This window comes from Rattus norvegicus, chromosome 1 (genome assembly GCF_021556685.1).
Source record: "Rattus norvegicus strain SHRSP/BbbUtx chromosome 1, alternate assembly SHRSP_T2T, whole genome shotgun sequence".
Lineage (NCBI taxonomy): Eukaryota > Metazoa > Chordata > Mammalia > Rodentia > Muridae > Rattus > Rattus norvegicus.
The window spans coordinates 117,857,013-117,877,415 of record NC_141534.1 but is presented as its reverse complement, the minus strand read 5'-3'; the positions used below and the strand labels follow the sequence as shown (position 1 = coordinate 117,877,415).

The 20,403-nt window shown below is 38.9% G+C and overlaps 1 protein-coding gene across 2 annotated transcripts in view; it reads right to left on the bottom strand.

Annotated features, from left to right (window-relative positions):
• Tubgcp5 (tubulin gamma complex component 5) overlaps positions 1-20,403 on the bottom strand; it is a 35,664-nt gene that overhangs the window by 13,957 nt on the left and 1,304 nt on the right. Inside the window, exons 2-15 of one of the 2 annotated variants that reach the window (XR_015623939.1) lie at positions 19,972-20,025; positions 19,775-19,883; positions 17,098-17,194; positions 16,457-16,536; positions 15,310-15,445; positions 11,253-11,367; positions 10,575-10,664; positions 9,712-9,805; positions 9,031-9,277; positions 7,278-7,480; positions 5,697-5,812; positions 4,714-4,982; positions 1,096-1,247; positions 317-505 (exon numbers count right to left, since the gene is read on the bottom strand). Coding sequence is in view for 1 of the 2 variants with exons in the window: in NM_001107516.1 (NP_001100986.1) it covers positions 317-505; positions 1,096-1,294; positions 4,714-4,982; positions 5,697-5,812; positions 7,278-7,480; positions 9,031-9,277; positions 9,712-9,805; positions 10,575-10,664; positions 11,253-11,367; positions 15,310-15,445; positions 16,457-16,536; positions 17,098-17,194; positions 19,775-19,883; positions 19,972-20,025 (1,998 nt within the window). In the remaining variant the exon portion in view is untranslated. 2 annotated transcript variants of the gene reach the window in all.

Below are 20,403 nucleotides of genomic sequence, written 5' to 3'. Positions count from 1 at the left end.
AAGTTTGCCTGAAATACAGACTTCAAAAATTATTGTACAGAAGGTTCTACACTTGACTGTCAGTACCCAAAACACATAAGACACAAAACCAAAAGAGAATGAAAGAAGAAGAAAGGGGTTGGGGATTTAGCTCAGCGGTAGAGCGCTTGCCTAGCGAGCGCAAGGCCCTGGGTTTGGTCCCCAGCTCTGGAAAAAAAAAAAAAAAAAAAAAAAAAAAGAAAGAAGAAGAAAAAAAGGAAAAGGAGGAAAAAAAATCTGTTGGTTACTAACAAGTTATTACCTCCAGAGTTAAACTGCCGCCCTACAACCCCTTTACCTGAAATCTCTCTTTAAGGTCTGCATGAGGTTTCCACAGCAATGTAGATACTGTTTATCAATGTGAGGATAGAGGCAAGACCTCAGCGTTAATTCAAAAGTCTGGCAGGTCACAGATTCTGATGATCTGTCCACACATATGTCACCACCAGCAAACTTCTCATGAAAGTCACTCTGCTCCAAATACAACCTTCAATATTAAAATGTGAGTGTTCATTTTTATGAGTTGTTGACAGAATTCTAATAAACCACAACCTAGAGTCCCAGTTTTACCTTTAGCTTCAAATTATCAATCACTACAGAAAGAAACCTTTTCCCCAGAGCATCCTTTCTGAACCACTGCTGCAATTAGGGTCAGTGTTGGAATTATTCCTTCATTAGTGCTATACACAGTGAATGGTATTAGTGAAGGGCATTAATGGCCTATTCCACTGGAGTTAAGTTCCTCACAGCATTCTAAGACCCAAACACATGTAACACAGAGGGAGGCAGTACAGAGCCTGTCTGGACCTTTTAGAAGCATATTCTAGGTGAGCAAATATTCCGAGGGTGCTAGGGTACAAGAGAGATGTTAGCTGAGTCACATCTGTATGCTTTCACAAACGAGGGAGCACAACTATACACCTGACACAAGTGAACATAATATCTTGTTGTGGTCCATCTGTTAGAAAGAAAAAAGATTGTTTTTAAGGAGGAAAAGATCTATCTGGAAGAAACAACTACCAAGTATTACATAGATACTGTTAGCTCAGTCACTGAAAATGTGGTGTATGTTATCACCTTGCAAAGTTGATGGCCAACAGTGGGTCGTGAATGTCATCTAGCTCAAGGTGCCTTTCAGCAATGGACTGCATCTTTATTAGGTTTTCTTTGGTTGCTTGTTCTTCATTAAGAATGTGTGTAGTAGAATCTTCTCCATGCTGAAGACGTAACTGTATAGATTCCAGAAAGAGGGTATATAAGCTTTTTCTTTCTGCATCTGAAATACAAATATGTATAATGAATTCTGTTCCCCAGTAAGTTTCACAGGCTGGAGGGAGAGAAGCAGCGAAGCATTCCCTCTGCTCTTCCAGAGGACCAGACTTTGGTTCCCAGTGCCCACATTAGAAAGCTCACGACTTCAGTTAACTTCAGTTGCAGAGGATCTAATGCCTTCTTCTGGTCTCCATCGTCATCCTTACATATGGCATATACTCACACAGACATAATATATTTTAAAAAAGGTTGACTGCGTTGGGGTGGAGAGGAAGCTTTGACTCAGCAGCTAAGAAAGCGTACTGTCTCTGCAGAGGACCCTAGTTTCATTTTCAGCACCCACTTCAAGTGGCCTGCAACTGCATGTAACTCCAGCTTTGAGAAATCAAATGCTGAGCTGGAGTGATGGTTCATCACTTAAGAGCATTGGCTGCTCTTCCAGAGGTCCTGAGTTCAATTCCCAGCAACTGCAGGGTAGCTCACAACCATCTGTAATGAGATCTGATGCCCTCTTCTGACATGCAAGTGTACATGCAGAGAGTACTCATAGATATAAAATAAACAAATCATTAAAAAAAAAAAAGAGAGAGAAAGAAATCCAATACTCTCCAATGCCCTCTCTGGCCTTCTCAGGCATACACATACATAGATGACATACAAAATACAGACACACACAGAGAGAGACACATACCACATGCATGCATGTGGAAATAAAAAATAAATGTTAAAAAGTTGTTGTTGTTGTTTTTAAAGATATATTTATTTTATTTATATGAGTACACTGTAGCTGTCTTCAGATACACCAGAAGAGGGCATCGGATCCCATTACAGATGGTTGTGAGCCACCATGTGATTGCTGGGGATTGAACTCAGGACCTCTGGGTCAGTGCTCTTAACCGCTGAGCCATCTCTCCAGCCCTAAAAAGTTTTAAGAATGAATTTCATCTTTACAGAGCTTGATAGTTTTCTATTATCTATGAAGACCTATTGCTACTTTTGTTTTATCTTTACAGTATATCGAAACCACTTTTTACTCTCAGTTAAACAGAACATTTCCGATTAACTGTATAGGCTAATTTTATTGTGAACAAAATAATCTTTGAAACAGAATACTCAAAATTATTACCATCCTGTGTAAGACCACAGGAAGACTTACAGGAGTCAATTTCACTGGAAAAGACACTATCAACACTGGCCCATTATAGTTTGTTAAAAAAGGAAATCTTTTATGAGGCAAAAGTATTAAGGTAGATACGGCAGAATAAAATAACAAAGTATTGTGGTCATTTAAAACCCAAACAATGTCGGTCTCATTCAAGTCTTTTCAGCTTATAAACCTTAAAAAAATTAATTATATTCCCAAAAAGGTTAAAAAGAGAAAAAATCCTCTGAGGATTGTCTGAACTGAAGTAACAAGTTCAAACTTGCAAGGGTCCATTCAAAAGTGAAACAGTGTACCACATTAAAAATGCCAGAGGCTGGGTCCTCTGTCAGGTGCTAGCTCTATCTTAGACCAACCAGAAAAAGAAGAGAGAAACAAGAAAAGAAACTGTAGGACCATGGCCAACTCATTGTATCAACCATAGACCATGTATGTTGGAGTTCAAGCACAAGACCATCAAGAAATTTGGAGGCTGGAGAGATGGTTCATTGGCTAAGAATACTTGTACTTACAAAGGACCCAGGTTCAATTCCCAGAACCTTCATTGCAACTTAAAATTTCAGGAAATCCAACACCCATTTCTGACCTCTGTGGGTACCAGACATACATGTAGTACAGACATACATACACGCAAGCAAAACAGTAGTACACATAAAATAAAGGACATAGTAGAGGCCACTGCCATCAGGGACAGTTCCAAAGCAAATGTCTGGACTCTGAATACTGCAAACCCAACCTGTCAGGAAAGACACGCACAATGGTACAATAGTTGCATAGAGCTTGTGTGGTTAATCTGCTGCTCTTGGGTTGGATCCATAGGAAGGAATTCATGTTGGTACTGAAAACTTGGTCAAAGACCCATGGCTCACTCAGATGGTTATAAACCCTATGGGGGAACCTAGTATTTGTTTTGCTAAATGGCCATGTTGTCAAACTGCCTTCTAAACATTTTAACTAATATTCTGTACTGTTTAGTAATACTTAGTATTTAGTAATGAGTTGTATTTATTAATATTCAATCAATAAATATATCTTGGTTAGGGTTTCTATTGATGTGTTAAATACCATGACAAAAAGCAACTTGGAAACAAAAGGGTTTATTTAGCTTACAGTTGTACTCCATCATGAAGGGAACTCAAGGCAGGAACTGAAACAGAAGCCACAGAGGAACTCTGCTTACTGGTTTGTTCCCATGGCTTCCACAGCCTGATTTCTTACAAAACTCAAGACTATCTGCTCAGGGTTAGCACCGCCCACATGGCCTATGTTCTCCCATATCAACTTGTCTATGGACAATCTTATGAATACATGTTCTCTATATAGAGTCCCACTTCTCAAATGACTCTAGCTAGTGTTCAGCTGACAGAACCCTGACCATAGATCTCATCCTTGGTCAAATAAGTTTCTTTCTTTGCAGGTTAATGCAGAAACCCTTAACTTTTCAAAGTGACGAGACAAAGTGACTAAGTGTTCAGGCTCTAATGGGACACCTGCATCAATCTCATCTCCCTGCCCGCATGGCTCAGAGAACATCCAGGAAGACGGGGTGGAGAAAATATAAGTGCTAAAGGTCAGAGTGCTGTGAAATGCTGCCTTATGAACAAGACGTGGCCATTGTACTTACCAAGCCACAGCAACAGTGGTCACCTGCACAAAACCAAGCCAGCTGAAAATGAGAGAGAGGCTCCCAAGGCCACACTCCACACTCTATAATAGTGGAGGAGCTATTTTAGGTTAATGGCTACTGAGGGAGAGTAACCTTGCCTGGGGGTGTGGCCATGTTAGGTTGCCCACACCATGTACCTATAAGTAGAGTTAATTGGACTCAGTGGGTTACTAAAACATAATGCTAAGAGGAAATAAAATTGGGAGGGAGTTATGCAGGGGGGCAGCTTGGGAAGAGATGGATAAGGAAAGACTCAGAGGTATCAAAATCTATTGTATACATGTAAGAAATTTTAAAAGAAAAAATATTAAATAAACCAGAGTGATGTATACCTTTAATCCCAGTGCTCAGGAAGCAGAGGAAAGAAGATCTCTGAGCTTAAGACCAGTCTGGTCTACATAGTGAGCTTTAGGATAGCCATGGCTATGTAGAAAAATGCTGTCACAAAAAAACCAAACCAACCAAACAAACAAAAAGCACAGTGCTAATTTCTACTGACATAAACAGCTGTGGCCACTTTGTTTTTGAGGATGACAACAGTGAATGGAAAAGCTAAATCAGACCAGAGAAGTCATGCATAGAAGAAACAGGCTACCTCTGGCTGCTGCCTGACATGCAGAGCCCTCTGCACAGTTGAGGTTCTTCAGCAGTTGCATTGACTTGCCAGCCATTATGATCTGCTTCAGGACAGGCTTGAGGAAGGACACCATGGTGTGCTGTCGGCTGGAGGGCCCCTGGTCACTGCCAGAGCTGGCACTGGCACTGTCACTCACTTTGTCTTCATTCTCCGTCTTCTCTGACACGCTATAGAGTGTGTATGTTGCGTACCAGAAGTCTCTGTGATTTACCGGAACATTTTTATTCCTAAGAAGATTCAAAGAAATTCTAAATGTTAATTTTTGTTCCCTTAAGCAACAGCATACTTTGTTTTAGTTTAGTTGTCCAGGCATTCTATACCAGGAATATGAACTGCTAGCGAAACAATCTTCAATATGGAATAGTTTTTATCTATCCTCATTCAGTTTAATGTGCAATGATAAGTACTCTCAATTTAATTAAAATTTAAATGAAATATTTTCCTGAATTGGAATTAAACTGAATACGATTACTTCAAATTATTACAAATAGTTTTCCATTACAGTTTATGAGTTTGTTCAGAAAAGTCAATTAACTAATGGGAAATTGTTGTAAATGGATTAATATTTTTATTTTCTTTATTAAATATTACATTAAGAAGAAAATCTGCAGTTTATTTTAGGAAATAAATGGCCCAAAGTCATGTTCTATACTACTGTCATATCTTATTGATAACTTACAATGTCAGTAGGTTGTAATAAGTGATGTCATCTTGCTTCACTTCATAGGAAGCATTTAAATACCATTAAAAAATATGAATTGCTATGTAAAGATGTGAACTGCCAGAAGACTCAAGGTATTTTTAACTGGTTGGGACCTGCCATCTCCTTATAAAGAAGCAGCAGGACATGTCTGTGCTATCATCACCAACCCACCCTTGCAGTTCCATGTACAACTTAGCGCAGCCAGCATCCCCTGAACTCTATGCCTGCACAGCCTCACCTCTGTATGATAAACTCCCTTGCACCATCCCACAGGTGTCCATGGACGATCCATTCATCTACAGTCTGTAGGTAGGGCCTCACTGTTTCCACCCAGAGAGAGAACAGGAGGGAGACCTAAGGATGAGATCTTGCCTGGTTAGTCTTCAGAGCTCCTCTCACTAGGCTAAGTAAGATCAAGTTTAAGCATTTCTAAATAACTTTAAAAAGTGACTGTCTTCCTACACATTTTGAAACGAAGAAACTGAAATTCTCAAAATGTAAACTGTAAGATCTTTATTTGGATGTCCATCTAGCTGAGGGATAAATATAACATTCATCACTTGTACAAGAGCCCTCCTACACTGATTTGTTTAGCTCAACACAAGCTAGAGTCATCTGGAAAGACAGGACCTCAGCTGAGAAAATTTGTCCCTCAGACTGACCTGCAGGCAAGTCCGTGGAGGATTTTCTGAATTAATGATTGATGTGGAGGGCCCAGTCTATTAATGATAGTAGTGCCATTCTTAGGCAGGTGGTCCTGGGTTATACAAAAAGCAAGCTAAGCAAGCCGTGAGGAGCAAACCAGTAAGCGGCATTCCTCCAAGCCTCCTGCCTCTGCCTTGCTCCTGCCTGGACTTTCTGTCTTGCATGATGTACTGTATGTAACATGGATGTATAAGCCAAACTCTTTCCCTCCAAGTTGCCTTTCGTCATGGTGTTTATCACAGCAAGAGAAAACAATTTAACACAGAAGTTGTACCAGAGAGTAGACTATTGGTAAATGTGACGTGACTTGTTTTGGGGAAGACTGGAAGGACTTGGGAACTTTGGTATGAAAAAGTCACTGAGTACTTAAGAGTTTAATGCTTACAACCATCTTAGCCATTCAATATGTAAGTTCAGTAGTATTAAATACACATATTAAAATTTCCACCCCAGGGGTTGGGGATTTAGCTCAGTGGTAGAGCGCTTGCCTAGGAAGCGCAAGGCCCTGGGTTCAGTCCCCAGCTCCGAAAAAAAGAACCAAAAAAAAAAAAAAAAAAAAAAAAATTTCCACCCCAGCTCCTAGAAGTCTGTTACATACTGTGACAAGTTTAGACACTCCTTGTCATAGACTTGTAACCTTTTTCCTTTTTAGAAAGAGTATCACTATGTAGCCCTTGGTGTAACTTTCTTTTTTTTTTTTTTTTTTTTTTGGGTTCTTTTTTTCGGAGCTGGGGACCGAACCCAGGGCCTTGCGTAACTTTCTTATATAGACCAGGCTGGCCTTCCACTCAATAAACCTGCCTACTACTCCTTCCTGAGTGCAAGGATTAAAAGTGTGTGCCACTATTCCTAGCCGTGTTTTATGTAAAAAAAGAGTTTTTTGATAATTGTCTATATAAGCCACATAGGTATTTTTCACTTCTTGCTTTTCTTTTGCTTCATTCTTCTGGTTCTTTTGGTAATTAACACTAGTAAGCCAGCCATAAATTTGGAAGCTGTAAAATTTTGAACAACTGTCTGGCATACCATGACTTCATCATTTAACAAGGGATTACAACAGGTTATCCTCAATCCTTTCATCATGCACTTTAGTTCATCCACAAGTCCAACATACAGTTTGTTCAGAGGCTTCTCCAACATTGTCATATTCAAGAATGGCCTTGTACAGGGTGTTAAGCAGGTGAGACGCCCGGACGACATTGCGAGTATCAGGTGGAACTTCTGCCACTCCAGTGCTAAACACTTTGTCCAGGACCTTTAGCTGCGCCAATCGAGGTGCCAACTTGTTCACCACTATTGCAAGTGTTATTGTTGTATCTGTTAAGTATCAACAAATCAAACTGAATAGCAAGGAAAGACATCTGTGACCAACATATAATACTGATACTGATAATGTTATTCTTTGACATAAGGAAAGGTATAGCCAGATGGAAGGTGGAATGTTTTAATATCATATCTTTTTTAAAGTACTGTTTTTTAAAGATTTATTTACTATTATGTATACAACATTCTGCCTGTATGCATGACTATAGACCAGAAGAGGGCACCAGATCTCATAGTTATGAGCCACCATGTGGTTGCTGGAAATTGAACTTAGGACCTCTGGAAGAGCAGTCAGTGCTCTTAAACTCTGAGCTATCTCTCCAGACCCCTTAATATCACATTTTAATACCATTATCTTTAATATCATATCTTCCTTAAAGAAGGAACTTCCATAAGTCAGGGAGAAAAAGGTAATTCAGACAAAAATAATGTATATGGGAACTGATAAGTATCAGAAAAGAAAGACAAGTGGTCATTGATGTAATAGAAGGGCACTAAACTTCATTTAAAGAACACAAACTAAAATTACACATGGTAAAGCTACAAAGAGGCAGCTCAACCAAGTTCTCGAGTGGCAGTGACACAGCTCCTTATCCTGAACATCACGGTTGCATAGTTCTGTACATGTGGTAGACTGGCACATTGCACAGATGCTATGGCTCCCCATTATGCTGGTCCAGCTATTGTGCTGCAGTGACATGGCAGTTTCCCAGCTGACTCTGTTATAATTAAGGAAACAAGCACACATGGGCCCTCTCTGTGCTGCTCTGGCCTTAGTTAACAAGACCCTCCTGGCAAGAGCATAAACTCATTTATATTAAATTGTACAGAAATACAGAAAAATCTAGCAAAAGTCATGTTTTATATACGCTCTGATGTATCAGTTCTACTCTGCACGTGTGTAACTGCTGCAACGGTTAAGGGGTAATCACCGCAGGTACCGCTAACAGTAGAGTGGGGACAGTCCAAATGTCCACCACAGCATGAACAAAACAACTTTTTCACAAAAAGAAATGGGGGCGCTCTCATACGCATACATAGTACTCTCTAAAAGAATGTACAGGAGCTGCCTGTCTTGGGAGAGGAACTGGAACAAGAAAAAGTGAGCACTGTAAGCTACGGCATTTTTTGGATTTTTACAGACAAATGCTTAAAAATAGAAATTTAAGGTAGCTTCAAAGTTATTTAGCATTTTATTACATTTACTAATGTGTGTGTTTCTGTGTGTGCATGCGTATATGGGTGGTGGTGGAGGGAGATGTGTGTGCTACAGTGCACATGTGGAGGTAGAGGATAACTTGAAGGAACTGGTTTTCTCCTCTATCATGCAGGTCCTACAGATTAAACTCAGGCTGTAAGGCTTGGTGGCAAGTGCCTTTATCTGCCACGCTATCTCTCCAGCCCTAAAATCACTTTAAAAACAAATATATTCATGAAAATTACTTATTTGCCATGTAATTTTTAAATGTCTTATCAATAACTGAATAACTTTAATAGTATTCAAAATGAGTTAGGTAGTTTATAAATAGAAAAAAAAGACCTACCATTACTGATAACACTCTTCTCAATCTCTGTAAGCTCCTCCTTGAAGTTAATGAAGTATTTGTAGAGGGCCCACATGAACGCCTGGTAGGTCCTAAAAGGAGCGTCAGGTGTCTTCTTAGGTATGGGACCATTTCCTGGTGATGGACTTTCAGAGCTGTGCCCCATGACTTCATCGATGAACTCCTGGAGCCGAAACACAACCTGGCCATATGCTGCTATCTGTTCCAGCACAGATCGTAAACAGCTCTACAACAGAAGTCAAGTGTTAGTGTTTAAAGCTGGCCTCTCACAAATGTTCAAACTGTAAAAGACACTGTGTGAACATGACAAAGTAATAGAACGAGTTCAGTGAAACAGTGAACAATCAATTTGTACATACTACAGAATTATTGCTTATACTTTTAAAAAACACACATAAAGTACAGAAAAAAATCATTACGCATCCTGCTTTCTCAATACAGAATATAAGATAAAATAAAAATTAAAATTAAATGTCACAAATATTTAAGAGTTGGTTAAGCTCTGTAATGATGCACAACTCAATTTTACTTTTTAGAGTTTTTACTCTCTTCAATAAATCTGATAATGTAAAATGCTCTAAAGGTCTATTACCAACATTTAAAAGACTTCTGTTTAATTTTAAATTTAATTTTTAAGCAACAATAAACACAGATACTTACGTGTGTCAAATGAGTTACGATAATATTGTCTCTCACAGTTACCTTCCCATCTATCAACTGAAATATAAACAGCTTTTTTACCCCTGAAAGTAACCTGAAATGAAATAAGAAAAGATCAAGATCAATATATTTGAAGTTTACTAAAATAATCACTAAAGTATAGCTGAGAAATTTATTTTGGAAATTCAGAATTAGGGGACAAAATAGGTCAATTGCACAAAAATGGGAAGATTGTCAAACTTCACAGGATTAAGACTCAAGATATTTCAGCATCATTTTATAAGTTCAACCACCCCTACACACACACACACAGACACACAGACACACAGACACACACACACACACAGACACAGACACACAGACACAGACACACACAGACACACACAGACACACACAGACACACACACACACACACACACACACATATGCACACAGACATACAGAACCACTAAACTCCTGAAGATACAAAGAAACCACTGCGTGTGTAACACTGTCAGATATGGATAGAATGTTAGCACCACCTGGACCCAGGGGCTCATCAGAGGTTGCAAGAGACTCACAGTGTTGGGTCTAGCACAGACAACCCTCACAGACACATTTTAAGTATAAGCAGTCAGCAGCAAACCTTGCTTTAAACTCAGGTATTCAAAAATGATGGTCTAACTCAATCCCAAATTATTTAAAATAGGAAAGAATATATCAAAATTACACAATCTTCACAGTAAAATCTATCTAAAGTCTGAAATTCATCCCTAAGGCCTGTTTCTAGCCTCCCAGTAAAATTTCTTGGGTATATTCCTTAAAAGCAAAACAAAACAATTTTCCTTTTCAACAGTACAATCTCCGAGGCTGATGCTTCTTACCATAGGGTTTCCCGAATGACCTGTGTCTCAGTAACTACCACCCTGTCATCTGGAACATAGAGCGGGTCACTGCTGTACAGGTGTTGGTCCCTATTAAAGAGCAAACATCAAAGGTCAACAGAAAAGTTTTAAGTAAAATTACTTGCCTCAATGAATATATGCAGCTTTATACTCAGCAATTAAAAAATAAACACAATAAATGTCTTAAGTTCACTCCATATTCATTTTTCAGAATCACTGAAATCTTTTTAGTGAAGCATGTTCAGAGCAACTACAATTGCTTTATCATTCTATTAATTGCTTAAAACTATGCAATTTTTAAAAAATTAGTGTTTTTATAGTAAGTACATTAAAACAGAAATTAAATACAGGCTAGCATATATCAATCTACTTAAATGGAAGATAAACATAGTGCCATTAGTAATTTCATGATATTAAATATTAATTAGAAATTGCTAAAGGGAGGTAAGGTTCAGCTCAGCAAAACAGTGCTGTGTTATGTGTCTAAGGCCTTTGGTTCCTCCCCAGCATGATGTTATGTTTACTGTCGCATACATTCCACTACACTTGTTTAAAACCAACAAGTTTACAATTCATGATTTAAGTCACGAACCAAAGTTATATGCTTAACCATCAAAGTTTGTTCTGTCATTATATTAAATAAGAAGTTCTGCTTACCAGACAGCAGCTAAATTGGAGTGCAAATGTGAACTGTGTGGAATCCGGGAGCGCCTGGTTGTCCAGTACTGATGGACTACATGCTGTTCCAGCCAGCTCCGGCTATCTGGCTCATCTGCCACAAAAAGCGAAACACATATCAATATTTATAGTGACCAGGAACTTTTATCTCTTCATAACGAAAAGTGTAGCTCCCTCAGGATAAAAGCCTATGAGGGCCCTCCATGGCCACTGTCTAGTCTGTGAGAGGGCTGACCTAGAGTTACTCAAATTGTCATAAAGATATAAGATTTAAGAATTAGAAGGACCAGGTGGTGCAGTGCATGCCTTTAAAGCTAGCGCTTGAGAGGGAGAAGCAGGCAGATCTCTGAGTTTGAGGCCAGTTTGGTCTATAGTGAGTTCCAGGGTAGTCAAGACTACACAGAGAAACCCTGTCTTGAAAAACGAAAAGAGGGCTGGAGAGATGGCTCAGAGGTTAAGAGCACTGACTGCTCTTCCAGAGGTCCTGAGTTCAAATCCCAGCAACCACATGGTGGCTCACAACCATCTGTAATGAGATCTGATGCCCTCTTCTGGTGTGTCTGAAGACAGCTACAGTGTACTTACATATAAATAAATAAATAGCGGTTGGGGATTTGGCTCAGTGGTAGAGCGCTTGCCTAGGAAGCGCAAGGCCCTGGGTTCGGTCCCCAGCTCTGAAAAAAAGAAATTAAAAAAAAAAAAAAAAGAAAAACGAAAAGAACTAGAAAGAGGGGATAAAACTGTTAATGCCTATAAATACTAATCATTTACATAAAAACCCAAAGAAACCAACAAACTACCAAATTTACAATGAAGATTCACCAAGAATGCCTAACATAGACAAACCATAGAAACTACACCTACGTAAACAAAGTAAAACAAATTGCTCAAGATTCACAATGAAAATGTGAACAGACACAGAAACCACTAGATGAATACTTGAGAATATAAAAAAGAACCTCACCAATAAACAAACAACCACAAATCTTAATAGGATTGGGGGTATGCTCAGTGGCAAAGCATTAACAGCACTCACAAGGCTGTGTTTACCTCCATGTAAGGTCTAACATAATACAAGATAATTGGAAAACAACGGAGGTCCTGTCAGCTACTTCAAGTTAAAACTACAAACTTACCAAAACCCTAATAAAAATCCAGTTGGAATTATTTGTCACACTGCTTTTAAAATGTCCACGGAAGAGTACAGGTTCACAAAGAGATAAGGCAATTTTGAAAAGGATAGGATATCCTTTCCATACATTAAGAGAGAAAACCACAAGCTACAAAAACATAAAGTCAAAAAACAAACAAACAAAAAAACCCAAAAAAAACAAAACAAAGAAAAAAAAACAACAAACAAAACATAAAGTCTGTCCCTGGTAGGCAAACACTAAAGTAACAGAAGATGTGTAAAAAAGTACAAAGGAGAACTTGATGCATAATCAAGATAAAACCATCAAACAAGGATGTTACTAGGAAACTGTCTCATGAAATGGTAGAAAAATAAACTGGACCCTTTAATCTCATGGCATATAAAAATATGGAGACATCTAATGATCCAAATGAGCCTCTATTTAGAGTCCAGTCAGGTAAGTGTAGTCTTATCTCTCTTTAAGGAAAGCTCTCTTTGCAACAGATGGAAACAAGTACAGAAAAAGATAACCAACCAAAATGCAGATCTGTAGAGCCCAATCCCAACTGATGCATCTGCAAGGCTCCTGCACCTAAGGCTCAGAAACCACTGCAGAACCGCATGCAGAAAGCCTAGAATAATAGGGAGTTTGCTTTGAGGTTCTTTCTGTCTCCTAGGATGTCAGTAAACCTCGTCATAAAGTCTCACCGACACTGCTGCCTGAACATGACTCGAACAACAGACAACGCTACTGTGGATTTGAGAAAGTTCACGAGACGGAAACCCTACACAAAGAACTACACGCAACCAAGGAATGCTGAGAGCTGGGGTGGGGGAAGCCTTCCCCAGGAGAGAACACACCAACTGGTTGTCAATACTAAAAGTAAATGGTCAGCCCTGAAAACATACATACAGTCTGAGTAAGTTGTATTCATGTATGAAACAAGAAAAAAGCTATGAATTTGAAAGAGAACAAAAGGAGGAGTCATTTGGGAGGGTTTGGAGAAAGGAAAGGAGAAATGATGTAATTGTATTATAATCTCAAAAAAATAAAAGAGAAGAAGTTCCTCCCCAAATGCAACAATAATAAAACAAGCACTCACAAAAATACAGGGAAATGTTCGTTTTCAGCAGAAATCTCAAGACAAACACTGACCATCTGAAAAATTGTTGTTTAAGAATTTAAAATTTCTATTTATGTGTATGAGTATGTGTGTGCATGCAGTACCCAGAGAAGCTAGAAGAGGGTGCTGTAACCCTGTGGAGCTGGGTTACAGGAGGTTCTGAGCAGCTCACCTGGAAGCTTAGAACTGAATTCTGCTCCTCGGAGAGCAGCAAGTTCTCTTAAGCGCTCAGCCACTTCTTCAGAGGCTCAACTTCACAGGTTTGATTGAAAAATATGAGGAACAGAGATTATTTTTGATTTAAGCAAGATGATTAAAAGTTATCTGCAAAATGCTGACCTTAAAAACTGGAGCAGAGAAGGCAATAGATAGAAAAACCAAATGAAGCTGGGCATGATGGAACACTTCTCTAATTCCTTCACTCAGGAGTTAGAGGGGGGAGAACGGAGTCAAAGAGACCGTCTGGAAACAACCCAAACTCCAGGGGAACAAGTAAATAGATGATAGCGATCATCAAGAAATACAGAGAAGAGGCAAGTCAACAAATACGTGAAGTCCTTAAAGAAGCAATCAGTTAAGTGCAAACAGTAATTCCCTAGAGCTAATTGGATCCTTAGATTTGAAGGCAGGAACTGGTATCAAAGTCAAACTCTCACACAAGTGCAGATAGCCGAGGTAAGCTGGGGTCTATCATCAAGGGAAAATGTGTTGGAAACAGAACTGCAAACTCCAGACTTGAATGACAGTTTAAGAACAGAGGAGGAGACATTCCCATGCTAATATGGACAGATCTTAGGATCGAGTTCTAAGGAAAGGAAGGAAGATTTACATATAAATGCCAGTTATGTAACTTAACATACCAGTTAGCACAATGTTTGCAATGCAGAACAGTGACTGATAAAAATTAGAACAAGTATTTAAAACTCGCCAACAGGAAAGGGGTATTAAGACTGGGATTCAGAAATAAAAGAGAACAAAATATCGTCTTTATCTATATTCTAGTATTTTCTAAAATGTCTACCAATCCTAGTTGCTCACTGTTCGATGAAAATATGAGCATTCAAGTCAAAACAAACCCTGCAATCTTTCTTCATTTACTAAATTCAGAAAGGTTAATTCTTCTACAACAACAAAGAACACATTTAGGACCAAATTATCAGAACTACTATAGAAAAACTACATTCTAGGACTGGCTCGATGGCTCGATGGTTAACAACATTGGATGTTCTTGAAGAGGACTCAACTGTGATCCCAAGCACCCACATGGTGGTTCATAACCATCTCTAACTCCAATTCTAGGGGATCTGATGCCCTCTTCTATCTCTGTGGGTATAAGGCATGTACATGGTATAAACAAAAACATAGCATCCTCCCTACACATAAAATAGCAATTAAAATATTAGCATATTAGTGCTTTGTTTCCTTTTTGAACTGACAGAAAGGGTAAAAGCTAGAGTGCTACTTCTTAGGCATACATTCAATCTACTAGCCCAGCAGTTCTCAACCTGTGGGCCACATCAGACACCCATAGCATAGCAAATATTATTATGGTTCATGACAGTAGCAAAATTACAGTTAGGAAGTAACAATGAAAAAATGTTATGGTTGTGGGTCAGCACAGCCCGAGGAGCTGCATTAAAGGGTTGCAGCATTAGGAATGCTCAGAACCACTGTACTAGGAATGTCAGAACTCACAATATGCTCAGTAATGCCGCTGATCTGAATCCTGCCACTTGAGCCCTCTTGTGAGAAAACACCAGCACTGAACCATGTATAATACCTTCCCAGCAGACTTGAAGGCCTCCTTTTCTGTTGTGGTCTTGTTCTTCTAATGGAGTCCTGTCTACCTGTATCCCAGAGTCTTCTCTGCTTAAGGGCTGCTGGGTATCTTCATCGTCACTGTCTTCAGACCAATTCTGATTTAAGGAGAAAAATGATCACACTCTTGAGACTGTAACCATTAGAGTGACTTAGGCCTAAAAATGAAGAACATTTCTGAAGAGAAGCAAAGGCCAAATAAAACCTTCTTTATTGCATAAGTTTCCACAATGGAACTGTCTGATTTGAGGTGATAAAAACCTGAAGACTAAAGATCTAGTCCATGATGTCTACATGCATGGGAATAGTGTAGATAAAGGCTAAGTGTAGGAAGGAGACCGGAAGAGGGGAGAGAAAGGTGACGAGAAAGGACAGAGTGCAGACAGAAGTTTCTGAGTCATGAAGAGCTATAGAAAACTAATTTGTTTTTAGTTTCACTTCAGCCAGTTTTACTTGTGGTGAAAATGTGAATTCAGCTTTCTTTGAATAGAAGTAGCAAGAACCACTTCTGAATTCCAAAAGAATCCCACATGTACTATTGCTTTGAGTTAGTGACTGAGAATAATGCATGCTTTTTAATATCCTTGATTAATAGTACAATAGGAACTAAATATAATTAATTACTTAGTATATTTATTACACTGACCTATTTGAAAATAATCATTTTGGGGAGGGGTATTGTAATTTGAAAAAAAATTTCCCCTTTCCTTCTGTTTAAAACAACACCAAATAATTATAATATAGTATTATTTAATATGTAAATTACATTAATATACATTCACTTAACCCAGAATATTAACAAATCTACCATACTCCACAGCTTAAAAAATTAATATTTCCATTCTACTTAGAGAGTGTACATATGCATACACATGATGTTCACCCATGGCTCTCATGGGTAGATCAGAGGACAACTTGCAGGAGTTTCTCCTTTTCATGCAAGTCTGGTGTTTGGGTCTGGCAGTAAGCACCTTTACCTGAGGAGCGGACTCCTTGGCTTAGTGTGGCGATCATGTTAAACAGTATGCTTTGTGGCAGAAGGACACACCAGGACTACTGCTGCCACGGGGGCAGGCACTTACATTTGTATGAGCAGAACCGCCACTCACCGGTGTGTCCATATCTGGACCAAGGCCAACTTCTTCACCTTCCATCAAGTATTTTCCCCAGTCAAAATCATCCTTCTTTTCTAAAATTGAACAAAAGGATCTCATCAGCTTTATCATAAGTATCTGGGAGAAAAAAACCCCAACAACCCTAAAACCCATAAAGCTACATAGTAAAGAAGCCCATATAAAACTCAAAATACATCCAAGGAACTAAGTTTGAAAACATCAAGGCAGTTGGAAGTGGGAGGTAGACGATGTTTGCCCAGCATGCATGGAGCTGAAGGTCAGCTCTGTAACACTGGGAAACTGGGCAATGGGGCGCACGCCTGAGATCCTTGACCTTAAGAGAGTTCAAGGCTATTGAGTGTGAAGCCAGCCTGGGTACATGAAACCTTGTCTTAAAAAAAGAGAAAGTGAGCAAGGGAGAGACACTTAATAAATCTGAATTTCAATATATCTTTTATCACTTGAATTAATTCACCCTCAAGTGTTGAGTTTTCTCTTCATAAAATAAAAGTCTAACTTTACAGGGTTTTGGTTTGTTTTGTTAAGACAGGGTTTCTCTGTGTAGCCTTGGCTATGACTTTGCAGCTTTTAATAAATCCCAATTATAGATAATAAATTTGTATCTGGTAACATACCCACTTCTTTCTCTCTCGGTGTTTCCACATAATTGCTGTTTGAAGGAGAATCAGACAGACACAGAAGGAGTGACAGTATGGAATAATGTGTATCTGTCTTTAAAACAAACACAGAAAAGAGTGAGTCAGCCTGAGGGTGGTGAGTGCTGTTGAAACCAGACTGAGAAAGAGCTACACAACAGCTGTTTACACACCTACTTTGCTTATTTTAGGAAATACAAGTTATCATAAATAAATCGTAGTCTCCAACCTTCTTCCACAATTCAAATGTTTTCATATAAGGAATCTAAGTCACATGAGATTTGGTTCTCTATTTCTAACAAAGTAAGACATTTACATTTGACTGGGCTAAAGGAACTGTAATACAATTCTTTAGAACATGATATTATGGCTAAAAGTGAAGTTCCTGTCCAGTAGCAATATGCATCCTGAAGACTAAACATATCTAGCAGTTTGACTATCTGACCTCTATAAGAATCACATTTACACTCAGCACAAATACTGCACAGAGTACAAATGTACCTGTTTGCTAAACTCAGACAAGTGAAAGATGCTCTTGGTCTTTATTTTTAAGGATTTATTTTTTTTATTTTATGTGTATGGGTACTTTGCATGCAGCACTCTCATAGACCAGAAGAGGGCGCTGGATTCCCTGGAACTGGATTTACAGGCATTTGTGAGTGGTGCTGGAACTGAACCTAGGTCCTCTGGCTAAGTAGTAGTTGCTCCTAACTGCTGAGTTATTTCTCCAGCTATTGGTGTTAAGTTTGCATTTATCTTATGGAGGGGTCAGCACTTAAAAAACAAACAAACAAACAAAACCAAGTCTTTTGATTTTCCTTTACTAGAAACCATGTTGTCAGAACTTTTTCAAGTCTCAATATATCTGTTATGATTCTCACAACGAATCAAATTTACCTAATGGAAATTTACCTTTCTGCATGTTAGCCTATAACCCAAAGTTCTGTGTTGTGTCTTTCCTTGTTCACTGATGTCTAAACTGCAGTGTTAGCTATGCAGAAAACAGTTAATGGAGATCCAAGTAGTCAAAGCTTCAAACATTCTCCAGAAGGGTTTGTTTTTATGCATGGCTCGCAGTCAACTACTACTTAACAGGCCTTAGAATTTTTAACTGGTCAGTAATAGGAAAGCTCATGTCGAGAATCATAGTGTCCTATTTTTTCTTAAAATACTTTTTTTTTGAACAATTATGTTTTTTTCTTTAGGAAATCTAGAATTTCAGTAAATGTAGCCAGTAAATACTTTGCTTTAGGCAAGGTCGTGGTATGTAGATGGCCTTGAACTTGCAACCCTCTGGTTCTCTTTCCTCACACTAAGACAACAGGTACAAGATTCAGAGCTAACCCTCACACTGAAAGCATGTGATCTCCCCCTTCCTGGGTCTTGGTGATCTCAGCCAGAATGCCCGTTTCCATCTCTATTTGTCTGTGAATTTCCTAATCTCATTTTTCTTTAGGGCTGACTAACATTCCACTGTACAAATACGCTACATTTGTATTATCCATTCGTCAGCTGATGGACTAGTCGGCTGTTTCCATTTCTTGGCTTTGTGAAAGCAGTGAACGGGACGAGCAGGAACCTCAATAGGAGGATATAGAGTCTTTTGGGTGTAGATTTATTTGTAGTTTTTGAGGCAGAAACCGTTCTCTGTCCACAATAGGGCAGGTATACAAGGCCACATGCTCATGACTACAGAGGCAGCACAAATGAAGATTTTATGCATTAAAATAAAAAAGGACACAAAATTGGGTGGGTAGAAAGGAGGGATGGGTCTGAGAGGAGCTGGAGTGGTGGTGAATACAGACAAAATTCACTGTATGAAATTCTCAAAAGACCCAAAACAGCACCACCACCAAAATAGAGCACAGATGTGCACATATACAAACCTTCATTCTAGTACACAACAAATGATGTAATCTCCGTTTAATTTTTACCACTCGTCACTTAACATTTTGAGAAGTACATCACTAGGCAGTTTTATCCTTGTGTGAGTGCACCTCATAGATTACACTTATATAAACTTAAGGGTACAGCCTATCACATATGTATGTGCTTAGTTTCTGTTTTATTCATCCCTTTCCTGACTGTCATCTACACTAGTTAATGGTAATAAACCATAGCAATGATGATATCAGAATAAGAAGATATCAGTGCTGAGAATTCTTGTGGCAAGGGTGGCCTTGGAGCCCCTGACATAATATAAAAGCACATTTTGGATCTAGAATACAGCTGCTATTTGAGAAATTCAAGGTAACCAAACAGGGCTGATTCCCATAACCATGGTCAATTCCAAGTGAGAGGAGCAAACAAGGGCATGTTGCTCATTTCATAACAAACCCGAGGCAACAGTTAACTCATTCTCAAGGAGGCCCTGCTCCAGTCAAGGACATTACTAAATAGACTGCGTATGAAGAGGTAACGCATTGATGATAATTATACCGCAAAGAGTGAATACAAAAGCCTGGCAGTATTAATAGCTGTGGCACCTGCTTTTAATCCCAGCATTCTGGAAGCAAAGACAGGCGTATCTCGGATCTCGACAGCAGCTTGGTCTACAAGGTGGGTTCACAGAAAACCCTGTCTCAGAACAACAAAGTAGCAGCAACAAGAACAAGAAAAGCCAATACAAATGGAGAACTCACAACTGAAGGCTTACCTTTATTTTCTCTGTGCTGGGAAGAGCTACATTTAGAAACTCCTTAGTTAATCTCTTCCAACTAGCAGCTTTGCTGAGATCAGAATGGATGGTGAGTTTCTCATAAATTCTGAAATATTAAAAAAATCAGTTGATACCAAAATAATTTAAGAAAACACATCAATGAATACATATAGATATACAGAGAAACGACATACCCTTCTATTGTTTTTTCTACTTTGTGACTGTTGACATCCAAGAAACGATGAAATCTGGTAAAGATAAAATAGTTTTAATGCCAATATTGCATGACAATACTTAACGTCATATAGCTCTCCATATCCCTGCATATGTCTGATACTTCTTCTACAATCTGTCCTTTGGCTCCTTTGTCTTTTCATGGGTCCCATAGTTATGTTCACTATAACATATTTTCTTAGGGTTTTTGCAAAATCTAGTGGCTCCGAACTCACTAGGAGGCTAAGGATAGCCTTCAACTCGCAGCAATCCTCCTGCCTGAGCTACTCAAGTGGGTCTAATTTTTAGCACAAAATACTGATGTGATTACAGGCATACATCATTGTGACTGGATGTTCTTTGTCTTTTTAATGTAAGAGAGAGGCCCAGTGAAATCTTAACATTCGCCCTCT